The 20,490-nt window shown below is 44.8% G+C and overlaps 1 protein-coding gene across 8 annotated transcripts in view; it reads left to right on the top strand.

Moving 5' to 3' along the window:
* Positions 1 to 20,490, top strand: part of PPP1R12A (protein phosphatase 1 regulatory subunit 12A) — a 228,568-nt gene that overhangs the window by 133,092 nt on the left and 74,986 nt on the right. For all 8 annotated transcript variants that reach the window (XM_015415213.1, XM_015415217.1, XM_015415211.1 and 5 more), the window contains exons 6-8: positions 18,357 to 18,431; positions 19,648 to 19,736; positions 19,943 to 20,100. In XM_015415213.1, the coding sequence (XP_015270699.1) occupies positions 18,357 to 18,431; positions 19,648 to 19,736; positions 19,943 to 20,100 (322 nt within the window). The remainder of the gene's footprint in view (positions 1 to 18,356; positions 18,432 to 19,647; positions 19,737 to 19,942; positions 20,101 to 20,490) is intronic.

The following is a 20,490-nucleotide window of genomic DNA, read 5'->3' on the forward strand; positions in this document are numbered from 1 at the left end:
TCTCCCACCCCCCCATCAAGCCCCCGCCACCCCCACCCTCGCGGATCCCTTACTTACTGCTTCGGTGCGGGCCGGGGAAGCCAGCAGCGGGGCTCTCCAGGCCTCCCCCGAGTCACAGAGCTTCTGCGCAGGCCCGGGGGACAGAAGCGCTGGGGCCGGGGGACTTGGCTGTGGGGCTCTCCGGGCCTCTCCCGGAGATACATACATATTTACATGTGTCTGCATTATTCCAGTTTTCTTCTTTTGACTAATTACCTAACTTTCAAATACAAAATTATGTCCCTTCCTAGTTTTATAAAGCAGCAAGAGAGATTACAGGATAATATTCAGAGGCCCAGGTGGCACAAGAAAAGTGTATTAACTAAGGTCATTACTTGGAGTTAATTTTAAATTGATTTGGGTGACATGTTTTGTAAGGAGGCTTTAAATTGATTTTCATTCACAAAAGAATAATGTGGATTCTCCTCCTTTTTATTTACTCAAGCTTCCTAATCCTCCTGCAAATCTGCTGTTGGTTCTTTCTTTTACCATAACACAAGGTACTTCCAAGCTGAGGTTCAGTCAGTTTTCAGAGAAGAGCCACATTTTGAATGGTTTGTACAGCTTTATTTTGAAAAGCATTGCAGTTGATTATATAGGTAGCAAAGAGTTAAGATGTTTACATTGCAGTTACCACAGAGAAAAGGATGCTTCCATGTCTTTTGACTAAAATGTAAGTTTTCTTGAGCACTTCAGTTAGGAGCTTTCTGAGCAGATATGACAAACCTGTGTATCTCTCTGTCTGGCAGTTTTCCCCTCACCAAATCTTCAGTTCTTCTCAGTGACTGAGTTACTCTACAGTAGCATGTATATATTCGTTGTCATAAAAGACTTGGCTGTCCCACCCTATGTTAAGATAGATAGTTTAGGCTTTTTCTCAGCTCAGGAACTCTACTGAAAATACAGGAGCTGTCCAATTTCTAAACCTTTAAGAAATAGCACTTGAGGCAAATTAACTTTCAAAAACAGAATAAAGATTTTATTAAAAGGCATGGAATCTCTCCTGTATTATAAAGCTGATTTGGTGGTGGCACGTTGCTGAACATTCCACACGGCACCCACAGCCTTTGGCTCCATGATCTGTCATTCAGAAGCTGTCCCTAACCACTGGCTGCGTTGTCTGAGTCCCGCATCCAATATTCAAACAGTTTGCTTTTCCTCTCCCCCCAATAGCCAGTCAGAACACAAAGGTTATTTGCATATGCGGCCTGATTGGCCTTTGCCTCTAACATTCTAAACAGTTTGCTGTTGCTGTTGGGAGCCATGAGGTAAAATAAATACCACAATCTCTCTGTGGGGCCTGGAGATCTCCCACAAATCACCGTGTTCCCCAGCCACACAGCACATCATTTCCCCTACAGAAAATTTCCCAGCTATTACAACTGATGTCCAGATGACCAAGATCAGTTCCCCTGGAGACAATGGCTGCTTTGGCCAGTGGACTCTATGGCATTATAGCCTGCTGAGGTCCCTCCCCACCCCAAACCCTGCCCTCCCCAGGCTCTACCCCTCAAATCTACAGATGTTTCCCAACCCAGAGTTGGCAACCATGTAATTGGCTATGGAACCACTTTCCAGACCCTTGGAACCCAGAAACATGGCAAAGGAGGAGGTGCTTTTCTACCTTAGCTGCCACTGCATAGCCCCAAATTAACATAAGCCAACCTCCAGGCGGCACCTGGATATCTCCAACTATTACAACTGTTGTACAGATGATCAAGATAAGTTCTCCTGGAGACAATGGCTGCTTTGGCCAGTGGACTCTATGGCATTATACCCTGCTGAGGTTCCTCCACACCCCAAACTCTGCCCTCTCCAGGCTCTACCCCTCAAATCTACAGGTCTGTCCCTCCCCTTAGTATTGCCAGCCTCCAGACAGCACCTGGAGATCTCCAAGATCAGTTCTCCTGGAGAAAATGGCTGCTTTGGGCAATGGACTCTATGGAAATATACCCTGCTGAGGTCCCTCCCCACCCACAAACCCTGCCCTCCCCAGGCTCTACCATTCAAATCTACAGGTATTTCCCAACCCAGAGTTGGTAACCCTGTAACTGGCTATGAAACCGCTTTCCATACCCTTGGAAGCCAGAAGACATGGCACAGGAGGAGGTGCTTTTCTACCTTAGCTGTCACTGCATAGCCCCAAATCAACATAAGTCAGGGGTGGAGGGAACCATACCTGTTACCATGAGGCTGTCCTCCCATATTACCCACTTGTGGTAGCAAAGTGACTTGAGACAGCCCTGCTTTATAGCTAAGCAGAAGCAAATAAACATGGCTTGCCTTCCTCTATTTTCCCCTTCCCTCTGCTGCCCCACCAGCCACAGCCAGGACACTCACCTGGAGCTTCCTTCTAGAGCTCATTGTATTTCTTCCCACAACAGGCCTTACTCCTAGTATATGTATAAATGGAATAGTCAAGGTTTTGAGATTGCTGAGGTAAAAAAACTTTCTAATATATAAAGAGTTGAATTCTTAGAACATCTAAGAGAGTGTATTTGTAGTTTTATTTCAAGGCTTTCTTTCTTTTCTTTCTTTCAGTATATTTCAGCACAACACAGTTTTATTAATGTTTCTAGATTTCTTCCTTCAGATATTACAGGTTTTCCTTTAGATAATACAGCTTTTTAATTAACTCCTGCTGAGGTGTCTAAGCTTCTCCCCTTTACCACAGACCAGGGTTCTCTCCCCAATCCCTTTCACTGGCAGGAAGGTATTCTCCTTGTCCCTAAGAAGCAATAACTCCTTTTACTATTTGGCTTGTCTGGGAGTTCACTCTAACTACCCAGACCTTCTGCCAAATCCTTCTCTACTATCATTTGTCTGTATAAGGTGGTTCTGTAGCTTTTCTGACTGAAAATTTAAAGGTCTCCCTCAGAACAGTTTTAATATATTTAGACAATGGGGTTTCTCTTCTTCTTTCTGTAGAAGTACTTTTCTGACTATTGCCTGTCAGAAAACACTTGACTCTCAAATGTCTCTTCCTTTAGAAGCCACCCCTTCTGGCTACTGATCCAGACTTTAGAAAGACCAAACAGCAAAAGACCAGTTTACGAAAGACCCCTTTACTTTCCAGATCGTTTTATTTTCTCTCTCAACTGATGCTGGCCAATCAGAGAGTGAGCAGAGTAGCCAATCACTTAAGCTCTTCTCTCCAGGGCAGATTACTTCTTGAACTCCCTGACTCTGTGATACAAGAAGCCTTTTTAAAAGCCTGCTTTTCTGTGCTATCTGTCACAGCAGACTAAAACAATTTTATTTTTAAAAAATTGTTTGGGATCTATAATAACTGGGCCCCAAAGAACTAGTGTGAGTTGCCAAGGAATTGCACACTCCCAGTAGAATTGATAATAGTAATTGTTTAAAGAGCTCGTCTCCATTTTTTAAAATCATTAAATGTTATTGGAAGTCCTCCAATTCAAAAGCTGTTTGCATGTGACATGAGGGAAGGGAGGAGTTACTCCAGCACAAGCCTGTTGGTTTTAGTGGGCTTATACTAGAGTAACTCTGCATAGTATTACACTGTTAGATACTCAGCACTTGACTATTCCTTCTCCGGTGATCCTAGGTGTGGGGCAGTCCCCACTTATGGGATATGGCCCCTCCTCTTGAGTAGGGTCAGTCTCTTTGAAATCGATCCAGCTGGGGAGGGGCCTGTCCCCTGGGAGTTTCCCACTGTTACGGCCCTGCTGGAGAAGCAGGAGGGTCTTGTCGGCACTCCGAGGAGCGTGAAGATCCAGAACAAAGGAGAGGGGGGGGGAGAACAGGAGGATAGGATTGTGCCTGCAGGGTTCCCTTCATACCTCCCTTTGCAGCTTTCGAGCTGCGGTTGGCAGCAGAAGACTTTTTGGGATCGAAGGAGGTCTTCGCCTCCCTTGGATCCAGGATGCCGCTGGAGAAAGTTCCTGCCAGAATTCCCTCGCAGGTGGTGGCAACAAGGCGAGGAGGGCCAGCAGTGCTGGGAGGTCCTCAGCAGGTGTGACGAGAGCAAGGCCCTCCCAACCCTGGAGGAGAGGCCACGATCGACGACAACAAGGTGCTTGGGGGCCAGGGCAGCGAGGCCGCAGATCAGCACTGAAGTGGAAGGTGGCAGAAGGGGCAGCGGAGCCGGTGATGCTGGGAGATTCCTGGCAGCTGCGGCTAGGGTGCAGCTTCCCGAAGGCCCCTCCACCCATTAGTGGTGGGGCCCCTTTCCCCTTGGAACAGGAAGGGGGATGGTTGAGGCTGCAGCAAACACAGGGCAGTGCTGAAATCCAGGCAGCCTCCCTGGAAGCCTTCGGTGGAGGACAAAGGTCTCTTGCCTGAGTCATGGTAGGAAAAATGACCTGGAGGAAGACATAGAGGGGATGCTTATCAAATTTGCAGATGACACGAAGCTAGGTGGGATTGCTAATTCTGAAGAAGACAGAGTCAGGATTCAAAATGATCTAGATAGGCTGGAACAGTGGGCTGAGACAAATAAAATGAATTTCAATAGAGATAAGTGCGAAGTCCTACACTTAGGTACAAAAAATCAAAGGCACAGATATAGAATGGGAGGGACTTGGCTTGACAGCAGCACATGTGAAAGGGATCTAGGTGTTCTGGTTGATCACAAGCTAAACATGAGCCTGCAGTGCAATGTGGCTGTGAAGAAAGCTAACACAGTCTTAGGATGCATTAACAGAAGCATTGTGTCCAGATCACGGGAGGTGGTAGTTCCGCTCTATTCTGCTATGGTCAGGCCTCACCTGGAGTACTGTGTCCAGTTTTGGGCACCACGTTTTAGGAAGGATGTTGACAAGCTCAAGCGTGTCCAGAAGAGGGTAACCAGGATGGTGAGAGGGTTGGAATCCAAGTCTTATGAGGAAAGGCTGAAATAGTTGGGTATGTTTAGCCTGGGAAAGAGAAGGCTTAGAGGGGACATGATTGCAGTCTTCAAGTATTTGAAGGGCTGTCATGTAGAAGATGGAGCAGATCTATTCTCTCTTGCTCCAGATTGCAAGACTAGATCTAATGGGTGGAAATTACAAGGGAGTCGTTACCGGCTAAATATCAGGAGAAACTTCCTAACTGTAAGAGTGGTTGAGCAGTGGAACAGTCTGCCTCGGGAGGTGGTGGATGCTCCTTCGCTGGACGTTTTCAAGCGGAGGCTGGACGGCCATCTTTTGGGTATGTTGTAGGTATGTAGGGCTGTCTTTTGGCTATGCTTCTGCAGAGTGCAGGAGGTTGGACTAGATGACCTATAAAGTCCCTTCCAACTCTAACGTTCTATGATTCTATGAAATACCCACCGGGCATGAGGGGCTGGGAGGAGGGCAGCTGGAAGAAAAACAAACTCCGTTGGCAGAGAGGGACAGGAGAAAGAAGGGGGAGTATTCAGCTCTCTCTCCCAGGCATGTCCTGTATGAATGGGTTTTTCCCCCCTTCATGCTTGGTGTCTAAGCCATGCCTCTCTGCATTATCCAGACTGGTAGAGAAGGCAGATATCTAGAGGAGAGGAACAGGGAAGGTGGCCACATGGCTTCTCTCAATGCCCCTGTGTGTTCTCATTCTCTCTCTCTCTCTCTCTCTCTCTCTCTCTCTCTCTCTCTCTCTCTCTCCCTCCCCTCTTCTGTTCTCTCTCTCTCTCCCCCCCCCACTCTTGCTCTACCACTCTCCTCCCTTCTCTCTTCCCCCCTCAGCCCACAATCGCAGAGTGGAGGACAAGAGAAAACTCAGAATGAGTGCGAAAGCAAGCTTAGCCAGCCCCCAAACCTTGTGCAACACAGAGAGCGAGGCTTAGACGCACAGAGTCCCTTTCTCATTCTCTACACAGGATTCTCTTTTGGAAGAGCAGGACATGGATCGGGGAGGGGGGGAGGCAAGCCACATTTCCTATCCTGGCTGAAAGCGGAAATGAGGAAGGAGTTCAGAGAGTGGATGCAGGAGACAAAACAGGCGCCTAACACAGAATCCCTGTCTCCAAAGTGGGGGAGTGATGCTCCAGATTGGGGAGGGGGGGTTCTACCCCAAGCACATCTCTCTCCCCCCAAAGCCAAAAAAGTGTAAAAAGGGGAAGCTAACCCAGGGAGAGTACAGTCCCCTCCTCAATGCTGAGAAAGAGGAGTCAGACTCCGAAAAAAGAAGAGAAAAAGAGGAGATTGGATTTATACCCCGCCCTTCACTTGGAGTCTCAGAGCGGCTTATAAACGCCTTTCCCTTCCCCTCCCCACAACAGACACCCTGTGAGGTAGGTGGGGATGAGAGAGCTCTGACAGAAACGGCTCTTTTTCAAGAACAGTTCTGACAGAACTATGGCTTCCCCAAGGTCATCCAGCAGCTGCGAGTGGAAGAGTGGGAAATCAAACCCGGTTAAGAACATAAGAACATAAGAGAAGCCAATGTTGGATCAGGCCAATGGCCCATCCAGTCCAACACTCTGTCACACAGTGGCCAAAATACCAGGTGCCATCAGGAGGTCCATCAGTGGGGCCAGGACACTAGGAGCCCTCCCACTATTGACCCCCCCCACAAGCACCAAGAAGACAGAGCATCACTTGCCCCAGAGTCCCTATCTATACCTTGTGGCTAATAGCCACCGATGGGCCTCTGCTCTATATGCTTATCTAATTCCCTCTTGAAGCTGTCCATGCTTGTAGCCACCACCACCTCCTGTGGCAGTGAATTCCATGTGTTAATCACTCTTTGGGTGAAGAAGTACTTCCTTTTATCTGTTCTAACCCAACCGCTCAGCAATTTCATTGAGTGCCCACGAGTTCTTGTATTGTGAGAAAGGGGAAAAAGTACCTCTTTCTGTACCTGCTCTATCTCATGCATAATTTTATAAACCTCAGTCATGTCTCCCAGATTAGAATCCGCTCACTTAACCCCTGCACCAAACTCAGCCTCAGAGAGAGAAGATGGGGAGCTCAAGGAGGAGGAGGTGGTGCAAACTACGCAAACCAGGCTGTTCCCTCCAGAGTTGTTTAATAGGCTTTTCCCAAAGGTGCTGAGAGCACTGGAGATTTCCTACAAGCCCAAGGAGTCGGAAGACTCAGGGTTCCCAGAAGCCTTGGGTAAAAGCATACCCAAACCAGAAGTGAAACAGTCAGGGGTGCCACTCCCAGCAGCCTTCTACAGCTTAATCAAAGCTGAATGCGAACACCCAGCCAAGCCAAAGGCTAACCATCAGGTGTTTTCTAAGTTTTACACCATGGTACCAGAGGCCACAAAAAAGGTCATACTATCAACGGTGGATGAACCAATCACCAGTCTGGTTTCAAACTCAGTTCTGCCAATGGAAGCAGATGGCATGCCTAGGGATCACTGCAACGAACGGATTGAACAGGCACTCCGTAGGGATTTTGAAGAGTCAGCTTGCTCCCTAAGAGATTCTACTGCAAGCTCTATGTTTGCCAGAGCAGCCTATGTTTGGGCGTCTGACCTGGTATCAGCTACTAGTGGGTAATTCAGGGATGCACTGAAGAATTCAGGGATGCACTCAAGAAAATTGAGCTAGTGGTGGCGTTTGCTGCAGATGCCTCCCTAGACACCCTGCAACAGTCAGCTAGAGCAATGGCATGCAGCTAGGAGGAACACATGGCTTAGGTGCTGGGATGTGGACCCATCAGCTCAAGCCAAGGTCAAGGAACCAACCTATTTGACGAAGGCTAGGACAGGTATCTCATTGAGGACAAGGACAAGAAGAAAGTCCTTCCATCAAAGAAGAAGGACAGCAGAGGGCGGAAATGCTGTCAGTCCTTTCATGACAAGAGGGCACCAAGACACACACCTGGCAAATCCTTCAAGGGAAAGTGGCAGAGCTGCCCATGGGAGAACCAGGTCCTCATTCCACAACAAGCCCAACCAGCATCACAAGACATCCCAATGTTGTGGAACCGCCGGAGATAGGGGGTGGTTGTGGCAGTTTGCTTCACACTGGCAAACATCAGTGAGGGACAAATGGGTGCTGGATACGGTAACCAACGGCTACTTCCTGGAATTCAACACTGCCCCACCTGACTGGTTCATACAGGTCCCGAGGAACCAGTCAGCAGAGAAACACCAGCTCTTGGAAGGTGCCATCAGTCACCTACTAGACATTGGGGCCGTAGAACGGGTCCCAGAACAACAAAAGGGAACAGGGGTGTACTCAATCTTCTTTGTGGTGCCAAAGAAGAACGGGGATGTCAGGGCGATCTTGGACCTGAAGTGGTCGGACAAACATGTGAGAAACAAGAAGTTCAGGAAGGAGACTCTGAAGTCCATCATGCTTGTCATTCAGAAAGGGGATTTCCTATTATCTATCAATCTTTCCAAGGCATACTTACACATTCCGATCCGAGAGTCACACTGCAGGTTTCTGCGCTTTGCCTACAATGGAAACCACTTCCAATACAGTGCTCTTCCGTTCAGCCTGAAGTTAACCCCCAGAGTGTTCACCAAGGTGTTGGTGGCCATAGTGGCACACCTGAGACTCCAAGGAGTGTCACTTTTCCCATATCTCGACGACATTCTGGTAAAGGCGTTGTCCTTCAAACAGGGACTAGAGGCATCAACAATGACAGTGAACATCCTCAGGGAACACGGCTTCGTGATCAACTGGGAAAAGAGCAATCTTCACCCAACAGAGATGCTTACACATCTGGGGATACAAATAGATATGATAAGGGACAAGGTCTTCCTATCATTAGAGAGGCAACAGAACTTATTGTCCCTGGCAGCAGGGGTGTTGGGGAGGCATGAGGTAGAGGTGATGGTCCTGGCAAAACTGCTGGGAATGATGGTGTCGTGCCAAGATGTCCTTCAGTGGTCAATGCTTGGCCACTGCAACTTTTTCTGTTGCCTCACCAGGACACAATTGCGTGGAAGAGGACCAAATCAGTCCAGCTCCCAGAAGTGCTGAAGAGCCAGTTACAATGGTGGGTGACACCGTTCCGCTTCGACCAGGACACCCCCCTATGGGAACCAAAGAAGGTAGTGATGACCACAGATGTGTGCCTCTCTGACTGGGGGGCACATTCTCAAGGGAGAGTCTCACAGGGCCTGTGGTCTCGGGAGGAGGCCACCAGGAGCATAAACTTCCTGGAATTCAGAGCCATCAGACTAGAATTCAGTCAGCTCTTGTTGGGTCAACAAGCATCCTTGTGCAGACAGACAATATGACAGCAAAAGCATATGTGAACAGACAGGGAGGGACCTGATCCAGAGTCCTAAACAATGAAGTGAGCAAACTGTTTGGAGTGGCTGGAGGAAAAAAAAGGGGAAGGGAAAAAACTGAACCTAAAACATAGAATCCAGAGCCTGACAAAGGTTAGTCAAATGTAAAAAGGGGGGCCAATATTTAAAACTTAATTAAGGAAATATATAAAAATACATATATTTATTAATCACAAATTATAATAAGGGCCCAATTATATAATTATATAAGGGCCCAATCATACATTATGTATAAATAACAAACGATAAAACACAAGGGCTTATAAATCTGACCTGACGCGTTTCGGCCTACATAGGCCTTCCTCAGAGGTCAATAGTGAGGAACAAATTGGCTATTATAAAAATATAGTACAATCATGTAAATACAAAGTATAAATTCAATAAGGACCAGAAGCAAGTTGCTGTAAAAGATTAAAAAATGGGAAATTAAACACATGTATTTAAACAGATAAATAGACTGTAAACATATATTGCCAATAAATAAATATATACCATTGACTTACTTTCAAGAAAAACCACCAGGCACAGAGTAAAAATTAAATGAGGCCTCTAAAAATGCAATCACATGCCAAGTGGTTCTCAGATATAAACCTAAAGACAAAACATGTATACATCAATGTATCCCACAATTTAGAGCCTAAATGCAAAAAGTAATAAAATAACCATAATGACTTCTGGTCCAGGAATCGCCTTCCTATGGTTGTAGAGCCAAATTGTCCTCAAGCAAAGAGCAGTGTTGGTCAACTAAAAATGCTGGAGCTTTATAGCTGGTTAAGGGTGATGCAGTCCTAATGTGCAGGATGATGCAATCCCTATGGGGTGTCTTGGAGTAGTCATGTGATTGCACATTTCACATAGAGCATAACATTAAAAAATATATGGAGAAATAGTACAGATTCCAAACTGGATGTAAAACAGTCAAAGAATCATACATATGCTATATTTTCAAAATCATATTGCACACCAATCAATTTGTTCATTCAGACCATATGGGATTAAAGTTTTAAGGACATGAATCCAGAACAGTTCTCTTTTTTTCAATTGCTGAGTCATCTGCTGCTGGTTGCAAGGTCAAACATACTCAAGAGCAAAAAAAGAAAAGTCTCTGTCATGGTGGCCTGCTGTAACAAAATGCTCAGTCAGGGGCGCGTTTTGTCTCCTTCTTCTGATGCAGCTTCTGTGTTCTGTGATTCTGGTCTTTAATGGCCTTGAAGTGCACCCAGTGTATTTTTTTTACACTCACAGATGATACAATAAATTAGGGAGGGACCTGATCCAGAGTCCTAAACAACGAAGCGAGCAAACTGTTGTAGTAGGTGGAGGACCACCTACAGTCCCTGAAGGCGATACACGTGGCAGGACAAGACAATGTTCTGGCAGACTGGCTGAGTAGATAGGTGATAGACCAGTCAGAATGGACATTATGCAAAGCAGTCTTCTATCAGATCTGCAACAGATTTGGGAGGATGGAGATGGATCCGTTTGCCACATATCAAAATTGTCAATGAGGTTCATGTCAAAGACAAGGTTTCCCCAGGTGGCAGGGACCAACGCACTAAACTGCGACTGGCCTTGAGGTCTCCTCTATGCCTTCCTGCCAACTCAGCTGGTGCACAGGGTGATACAGAAGGTGATAGGGCAGAAGGCAGAGGTACTCATGATGGTACCATTGTGGCCAAGAAGACCATGGTTTAAGGTTCTGAAAAGAATCTCAGTAGCGAAGTCCTGGCACCTACCTCAAAGGGAGAACCTTCTAGTACAGGGGTCAATGCGGCACCCCCAGCCGACGCTCCTAAAACTCACAGCCTGGAGGTTGAGCAGAAGCAACTAGAAGATCTGGGGTATTCAGAGAGGGTTATCCAGACTATGCTCGTTGGTGGAAAGGTTCCACCAACAGGGTGTATAACATGACCTGGCAGGTTTTTCATACATGGTGCACAGAACGCAGCTTGGACCTCTTGAAGGTATCTATCCTTTCTCCAAGATGGGTTGAATAAAGGATTGAGTACCAGCACCTTGAAAAGACAGGTAACAGCCGTCTCGGCGGTAAGGGGGGCTAAGAAGGGGAGGTCCCTAGTCCAGCACCCCCGTATTAAACGTTTCCTTAGGGGAACCACACTATTAAGTCCAGTGCAGTCACATAGATTCCCTACTTGGAACCTTAACACGGTTCTGAAAGCACTATGCAAGGCCCCATTTGAACCCATGGCATCCTGCCCACTGAAGGAGTTGATATTTAAAACCCCTTTTCTGGTTGGGATTACATTAGATAGGAGGGTATTGGAATTAAGGGCGCACTCTCCATCAATAAAGATCTCTGTGTGTTTCACAATGATAGGGTGGTATTGAGGCTGGATTAGGCATTCATACCCAAGGTAAACTCCGTATTACATAGGTCAGAGGAGATTGCGCTCCCATCTTTTTGCCCGAGCCCTAAGCATGATAAGGAAAGAGAGTGGCACTGCCTTGATGTCCGTAGAGCCCTGAATTTCTACATTGATATGACAAGACAAGGGTGAAAATCGGATGCTCTCTTTGTCTCATTTAGGAAATCCTCACAGGGACAGAGGGACTCCACAGCCACCTTAAGCAGGTGGATTAGGGGCTGCATCATAGTGGCCTACAAAGCAAAAGGGTTGGAACCACCTGAGAGGATCACAGCACGTTCCCTATGGGGGGCTGCCATGTCAGCGGTATACAGAGTTTCCCTGTCATTAGAGACAGTTTATAAGGCAGTGACCTGGAAGTCGGTACACTGATTCACTAGACACTACCACATAGACAGGTCAGCCTTGGCTGAAGCAGCCTTTGGCCGCAGGGTTCTGCAGCACATATAGCTTGAAGCTATGAACCCACCCTGGGGCACACTGCTTTTGTAAGTCCCACTATTGAGGACTGCCCCACTCCTAGGACCACTGGAGAATGGAAGATTTGTCTTCACTTATCGTGAAGCTTCCTTCTTGGTGGTCCAGGAGTGGGGCAGTCATACCCACCCAATTTTAAAAAGAAGAAGAAGGGAGAGGGCTTTGGGAGCAGTGCTGAAGTGCTGAAGAACAGGGGACGCAGCCAGGAGGGGCACTCCTTCCGGAGCAACAGGCAGGCAAGGTAACAAAGAGGGCAGACCAGTGGGGGAAAGACAAGTTGGCCCTAGACAATGGTCATCGGGTCTGATTTCAGACAGTACTCTAGTGGGCACAGCTGCCTGCACTGGGTCAGAAGGAAATTTTGTTTTTCAGTTAAGAAGGGGGAGATCATGGTTTGGTGATGACTGGGGAACTGCCAGGGACAGGCCCCTCCTCAGCTGGATTGATTTCAAAGAGACTGACCCTGCTCAAGAGGAGGAGCCATATCCTACAAGTTGGGACTGCCCCACTCCTGGATCACCGAGAAGGAAGCTTCATGATAACTGAAGACAAATCTTCCATTCAAGTGTTTCCATTGGAAAATGTTGTATTTGAATTGCACAATTTGGAGATACTGTAATTGATTCACATTTGGCTTATTTTGCACTTTTATGTCATTTGATACAGCCAGTGGAAGATGCATAATGCGAATTGATTCCAAATTCTGCTTGATAAGACCAACTAAAAATAAGGGACCCATTAACAAACTTGTATATGGTAATTACATTTAGATAAAGAAGTTGAATGAATCAAGTAACAGAGTTAATTTTAAAAAGAAAGAAATTATGCTGTGTAAGAGAATGGCTGTAAAACATTACTAATGGTAGCAAAATAGACTATTTCTGATGTATTCTGGAGATGTAGTCAGTGATCCAAAGGTGGCCTTCCATATGTGGAGTTACCCTGTTCGGTGAAGAACTATTTTGTATTTATCCCTAAAACTTCACAAACCAAATCCAAAGATGTTGATCTGTGTGTATAAATGGTTGAGCAGCCTTGTATGGTTGGAGGTATTAGAACTGCTATAGAAATTACAGATTTAAACACTGTGTTATTGGTCTTCTGTACAGTCCCACATAGTGACTGCGCATGAGCAGGCCTGCCTATCAATAGGTTTTTACAGCTAAGAGCCTCCAGGGGGTGCTGTGTGCTGGAGCCAGAAACTTGTTCCCTCCCAGGGACCATGTGGTCCCACACAGCAGTACCCCTACCCTTACTTCCTCTTTTGCTGTCAAAGGAATAGACTGTTCTATTCATAGTCTCCTAGCTTCAGCGTGGTGAGGAATTGTGTTGTGTTCTTTGGACTGATTCTGACTACCAGCATGGCTCAGAAAGCGTTATATAAGAAATGCACTTGCTGTAGTGCAAAAATGACACAAACAGATGAACATGATCTCTGTCTGGTTTGCCTGGGGGAAGAACATAATATGTCCACATGTAAGTCCTGTCAGAGATTTACCCCCAAAGCCAGAGGGGAGTAGATCCTCTAAATTGAAGGCAGTGTTGTGGGAAAAGGCATTTAGAGCCTCAGCCCCCCCCCCCCAATCCATGGTGCCTCTAGAATAGCCAGGCTGCAATGTTGGGATTCGACGTGTAAGGACAAAAAAAGGGGGGGGAGACTGAACCTAAAACCTAGAATTCAGAACCTATAAAGGTTAGTCAAGAATAGAAGAGGGCCAACTCTTAAAATCTAATTATGAAACCTAAAAAATATACATGTATTTATTAAACACAAATTAAAATAATGAATAAGGGCTTATTCATACCTCATATATTTATTTATTTATACTTTCAATTTCTATACCGCTCAATCCCGGAGGCTCTGAGCGGTTTACAAGCATTTTACATTTCCTAACTAGGGCCACATACAATGTATATATATATAGGGAGGTGAGTGCCTACCAGGCACCCCGCCGGCGTGTGTGTTCGTTTCCTTATGGTGGAAGCTTGTCTTGGCGAGCTCCGCAGCGTCTCCTTCTGGGAAGCTCCCATAGTCTGCGACTGTGTGACGACTTCCTGCACTGGCCTCTGTCCAATTGGCTCCGGCCAAGCAGCGTCACCGCGTTGTCGCGTCTCAGGGCCAATCCCTATCTGGAACGATCGCTGCTTGGTGTTAAATCGCCGCCATGTTCTTTCATCGGATTGCTCCGCCGCTGTCGCCGTTGTTGCCGCCGGCGGCACCACTGCTCCACTCCTCCTCGCCGCCACAACGCCGGAAGGCGGATGCCCCCCTGCACCTAAGGCAGGTACCCATTTATCTACTTGCTAGGCTTTTGAACCGCTGGGTAGGTGGGAGCTAGGACAGGGTCCGGGAGCTCACCCCGGCCGCAGTGGGACTTGAGCAGCCTTAAGGCTGTTCATAGATGGATTACCTGCAGGCTCCCTTTACTGCCTGCGCCACCGCTCCAAAATATACAAATATAAAAACATACAAAGGCTGATGAAAATAGACCTAACGCATTTCGGCCTTTAACTTAAGAAACATTTCATTGGGAACATTTGGCTTTACAAGCTCAGGAGAATATATAGGTTGACCAGAGAGAAGTACACATAAACATGTGATTGCACTGGAGGTTTTATTTGTATTTTTGTATTTCTCTTCTTTGCTCAGTGGTTAAACTTTGGAACAATTGTTTTCTGGTCTCTATTGCATATTCTGTATATGTATGATTGTATATATTTTTACATATCAGCCAATCTATTCTATTTGTATTAGACCTCTGAGGAAGGCCTGTAAAGGCCGAAACGCGTTAGGTCTATTTCATCAGCCTTTGTATGTTTTTATATTTCTTTTTGAGGTATGAATGGGCCCTTATTCGTTATTTTAATTTGTGTTTAATAAATACATGTATATTTTTTAGGTTTCATAATTAGATTTTAAGAGGTGGCCCTCTTCTATTCTTGACTAACCTTTAGGGATTCGACGTGGTCAGCTCCACCTCCTGGTTCCAGGTCTCAGTGGATCCGCTCAGGCTCGCACTCACCACATAAACAGTGCATATAATCTGAGCTGCCTGCTAAAAAGACTAAGATTAAGGGGGAAGTATAAGCAGAAATCCACTTCCCACCATCGAACTCCAGCTTGAACTCTGGAACCAACTCCGGCATTGTAGGGCAAACCTAGAATGCCTCTAAATCTGATGTCATTTCCGATTGCCGTTTCCAAAGGGGAGATAGAAACTGAAAGGAAGATAGAAACAGTTCCATGACCTCAGCATTATCCACCAATGTGATGGCCATCCAACCCATACAGAATGTCCCCAAGGTATTTGGAGGAGTGGGATGACACCTTTGTGAGACTTCACAGAAGATCTATGATGAAAACAGGGTTGCACCTACCTGTAACTGTTGTTCATCGAGTATCTTCTGTGCAGGCACACATACCCTCCCTCCTGCCCCGCTGCATGCTTCCTTTGGCGGTATAAGAGGTACTGAGGGTACGGGCGCTGCTGCGTGGGAGCATGTGGTTCCTGGGCAGGAACACGTTTCTGGCTCTGGCACACAGTGCCCCTTAGAGGATCTTAGCTGTAAAACCTACTGATAGGTAGGCCTGTGGGACTGCACAGAAGATACTCGATGAACAACAGTTACAGGTAAATGCAACTCTGTTTTGCAGTTTAACTTCTCATTATTGCTTGGATCCATCCCAAACTGCCTATATGGTAGACATCAGAAAATTGTACCATAGGAGAACTTAATTGTAGGTGTAGTAATGAAAATAATTGGTTGAAAACACCCTTTGGTCTAGTGTTAGTACTGGGAACATTAGAAATCATGCTGAGGGAAAACGTAGATGAAAATTGTAATCCTGATTATAGCTAAAACATTACTGCATGAAATTAGTGGGCAGGGGAGAGGCACATTGCTTCATTTTCTTGTGAATGGCTAACAAAAGAACCCTGATGGCTGTGTAAAGCTGATGTAGATTCATATAAGAATCCTCATATTAGGAATAGGATTTAGAAATCTTTGGGGAATTATTCAAATGCATTGTATATTTTTGTATTTATACTATAGTAAGACATTGTTTTCATTTTAAAACAAAGAATATTTGTTAAAGTAGTATGCTAGCAAGAAGAGTATTGGGTGAGTGAAGCAACAAGAACAAACTGTGTCTTAAAGATACACGTAAATTCAGATGTGCATGTCAAACTTCTTTCTTTCAAGATTTGTGCATGTGAAAGAAGTAGCTAGAGGTTAGCAGCCCAGCATGCATCTCACCATTGAATCACACAGCCGTAGTATCATCTTCTCTTCATAATGCTAAACATAAACTCTAAACATGGAGCTCAAGCCATGAAGAGTTTGGTCACAGTGCATAATGATCAAATTATGTACTGTGACCAAAGTCTTCATGGTTTGAACTCTCTGACTTTCTAAACAATAACCAAAGACATTCCAATGGATTCCTCTGTCAGGAATGATAATGGCAGCTCATAATTAATGTTTTGTCTTGCTTTACTCACTTGGATCATTCCTTGTAATTCTAAATGTGAACTACCTGTTCTAAAAGCAGTGTTACTCTTAATTTTTTATGTTGAGTATAAAAAAAATATATATAAATCTCGTATTATAGGTGTTTGGGCAATAATGTCCAGAGTCCAGTCAATCAACATGACATCACAGCTATTGTGACAAGTTTGAAGTACTGTTGGTCCTCAAATATTTCTACTTTCACAGCAGTGCTTATTTGCATATATAAAACAGAGTTTTTGAAAGATCTGTAATGTTAAAAGTTGTGCTGTAAAAAACAAGTTAGCAATTAAATTAAATTTTTACAGTTGAGTGACAAGAATGCTTTAAGCATCCATTTGAACAACCCTTTTAATATAAAACTCTAGAAGTATTTACTTTATAAAACTCTATGCTGTCTTGTCCTTCAGCGTGTAGACTTGGGTTATATTATGCTTGTCCAAATACAGCATATCTATATATCTAATAGCCAAGTTGTCCCCTCCGTGCGGATATCTAAATCTACACATCAGGGGCACTTGGGGGGCAGAGATATTTTCCTGCACACTTGGAGCAGTCCCCAGGTGTGCAGAAAAATCTAAAAACTTGAAAAAAATATACGGGGGATATTTAAATCCTCCCCAAAAATAAAACAGCAGGGGGGATCGGCAGGCCCGGGGGCTGGGAGGCTGTCAGGCCTCACCACCAGTACCCGGGGGGGGGAGATCGGTGGGCTTGGTGGCTGGGAGGCACTCAAGCCTCGCTGCTGGTGCCCAGGGGGGAGATCAGCAGCTGGGAGGTGCTCAGGCCTCGCTGCTGGTGCCCGAGGGGGGGAAGATCAGTGGGGGGAAGATCGGCAGGGGAGATCGGCAGGCCCGTAGCTGGGAGGCACCTTGCCGCCAAGGCCCAGGGGTGGGGAAGAAGGCTTACCTGTGGAGCTGCTTCTGCAGGCCGGGAGCCTTTAGGAATACTCCCCCCTGCGAGTATCGCGGGTCCCGCTTCTTGTTATCATCTAATGTCTAATTATGTGGGATATAATAAAAAGTGTCCAAAAGGAACATTTTCTAATATATGCTGTATGCATTTTTCATTAAGAAACTTTCATCTCCTCTCCCCAAATTAATGCAGAACTAAGTTAAGGAGTTCAATTCAGTCAGTTTCAGGACCACGAAAATTTGAAGTTGACAGCATCTTGGGTTCATTTATAAGAACATTCCCTATGACTCCTGATGTTCAATGATTTAAAAAAACCCTTGTGTAGTGAAACCAATGGTTACCTGACTATCTGCAGAATAATTCAGGTTACCTAGCTTTACAAAAGTGTCAGAATGCTTAAAATAGGGTTGCCAACCTCCAGGTGGTGGCTGGAGATCTCCTGAGATTACAACCGATTTCCAGGCGACAGAGAACAGTTCACCTGGAGAAAATGGCTGCTTTGGAAGGTGGACTCTATGGCATTACACCTCACTGAACTCCTTCCCCTCCCCAAACCTGCCCTCCTCAGCCTCCACCTCCAAAGTCTTCAGGTATTTCCTAATCTGGAGCTAACAACCCTAGGGTAAACTAAGAGTTAAAAAATAATTTATCCAACATAATAAAGATACTTTGTATGCATACAGAATGGTGGAAGGAGGGTGTCTGTGTTGGGCCTGGCTATTTTTAATTAGGTTTCTTGATAGTGTTACTTATAATGCTTATAACTATGTGACCAGTTTAAATGACATTGTCATTCAAATGAGTTTAATTCATCTTATATATAGTAAATTTCTTATTATCCTGCAGGGTCAAACAGCATTTGATGTAGCAGATGAAGACATTTTAGGATATTTAGAAGAACTACAAAAGAAACAAAATATGGTAAGCTCCTTTAGCCTTGCAAGTTGCAAGAAAACCCATAAACGTTTGAGCATATGTAACTGCCTTACTCTGAGTCAGACCACTGGCTTATTTTATGCTATCATCTATTGTCTGGTATTACCACTTCAGGGTTTTATATAGAGGTCTTTCCCAGTCCTGCTTCCTGATACTCTTTTACAGGAGGTGCTTGGGATACAATCTTCATCACTGAAAGCCTGTGCTCTGCCACTGAGCTATGATCCTATTCTTATTATCTTGTTGTCCCCACATCTCTGTATTCATAATCTGTATACTGGAGATGAATGCCACTGAATGTAAAGAACATATTGTAAACCGTTAGTCCCATCAGTGTTTTACCAAAAGCATGGATTTTCTGAGTATGTTGTGTGTTTCCTGTTCCTTTTCATACCCAGATACACACAATGGGTTGGATCCAGTGATCCGCTGGTGCATGCAAGGACAATGGATCTTCTGTTTTTCCCTTTCCCCAGCAGCTGTTTCCAGCACCAGGAAAGTTGATTCCTGAGGTCTTGGGGTCTGCATGGAGTAATAGTAAAAGTGTTGGTACACTGCAGTGAGGAAGATGGTGAAATCTCTTCCTCTTGCCTCTTCTCTCAGCAGAACTCTGCTGATGAAGGAAGCAGGAAGGGTGCTCCTTTCTTCGTCACTGCAGCCCTCTAATGCTCATGGCTACTACCCCATGTTGGTCCCATGACCCTGGGAATTAACTTCCTGTGTGTCAGAAATGGCTGCTTGGAGGATGGGAATGCAGGAAATTAGCAAAAACACGATTGTCCTCTGATGGATTGTTTCATTTAACCCACCGTCTGTATGCTTATGCTGATTTCATTTTGATGGTGAATAAAGCTCAGAAAATTGGAAATCCTGAAAAGGATTTTTAAGTGATGCTCTTGCCTTCCTGCTATATCAGACGATCTGAGTGTTTTAATATTGGTGTTGCAGTTCAGTTTTTCATATTCAGTAGAAATTATTAAGGTTGAAATACTTTCTCTTTGGCCATCTGTTGAAAGTATTCTCAAAGTTGAAGATAAAGGGACAGTTTATTGTATAGTCTTTTGGAATAACAAAGATAATTGACATTCTTTTGAATGGTGAATATTTTTCTAGAATATTACTACTTTGGTAATTTAAAAGATTTTTCTGTGTGCATTCTCCTTTGTAACATTATAGTTAAACTGTTTTGTATCTTCTAAAGCTTCATAGTGAAAAAAAGGAAAAGAAATCACCGCTAATTGAATCTACAGCCAATATGGACAATAATCAGACCCAAAAGCCATTTAAAAAGTAAGTAAAATGTTCTCAAGGTAGGAAAAATTATTTTTCCAAGGTAGGAAGGAGTTGAATTGGAAAATGATAGAAGAGATTATTTATTAATTAGTTTCCACTCATAGGAACATCTGTTCTCACACTGGTTGCTGCTGTCACAACCCTCCTGATGTCCAGTTGGTTCTGAAGCTAGTAAAATAAAAACAATGTATGTTTTCTTTCAGTAAAGAGACTTTGATCATTGAACAAGACAAGAATGCATCTAACATTGAATCTTTAGAACAAGAAAAAGTGGATGAAGAGGAAGAAGGAAAGAAAGATGAGTCCAGTTGCTCCAGTGAAGAAGATGAGGAAGAAGACTCAGAATCTGAAGCAGAAACAGGTAACCGGGCAATAGCTTTGCTTTGACAATTAGATTTTAGATTTATCTGCACTGTTCCTAGCAGAGCATATTAGTTGTCCCCTTTTAGTCCAGGGTGTACTCTGTAATAGTTTGGGGGTTAGGCTTTTTCAGAGGCTGACTGATGTATGAGAACAGCCTGCCCAAGAAGCTTTCTGGTTTCCAGCTTTTCAGTAAAGCTGTAAAACAGAATGATTCTGCAGAGCATTTGGATCAGTCTGAGTCTGGCTTGCTGGAAACATGTGCACAGGGTGTTTTTATGCTTGATTTTTAATATTTATTTTTTTCTATGTATTAAAGTTTTTAGTTATGTGATTTTATGAGGTTTTACTACATTTTATTGTTACGTGCCTTGGGTCCTGACTTGGTCAG

Source organism: Gekko japonicus, unplaced genomic scaffold (genome assembly GCF_001447785.1).
Source record: "Gekko japonicus isolate JY-2015 unplaced genomic scaffold, Gekko_japonicus_V1.1 scaffold118, whole genome shotgun sequence".
NCBI classification, from domain to species: Eukaryota; Metazoa; Chordata; class Lepidosauria; order Squamata; family Gekkonidae; genus Gekko; species Gekko japonicus.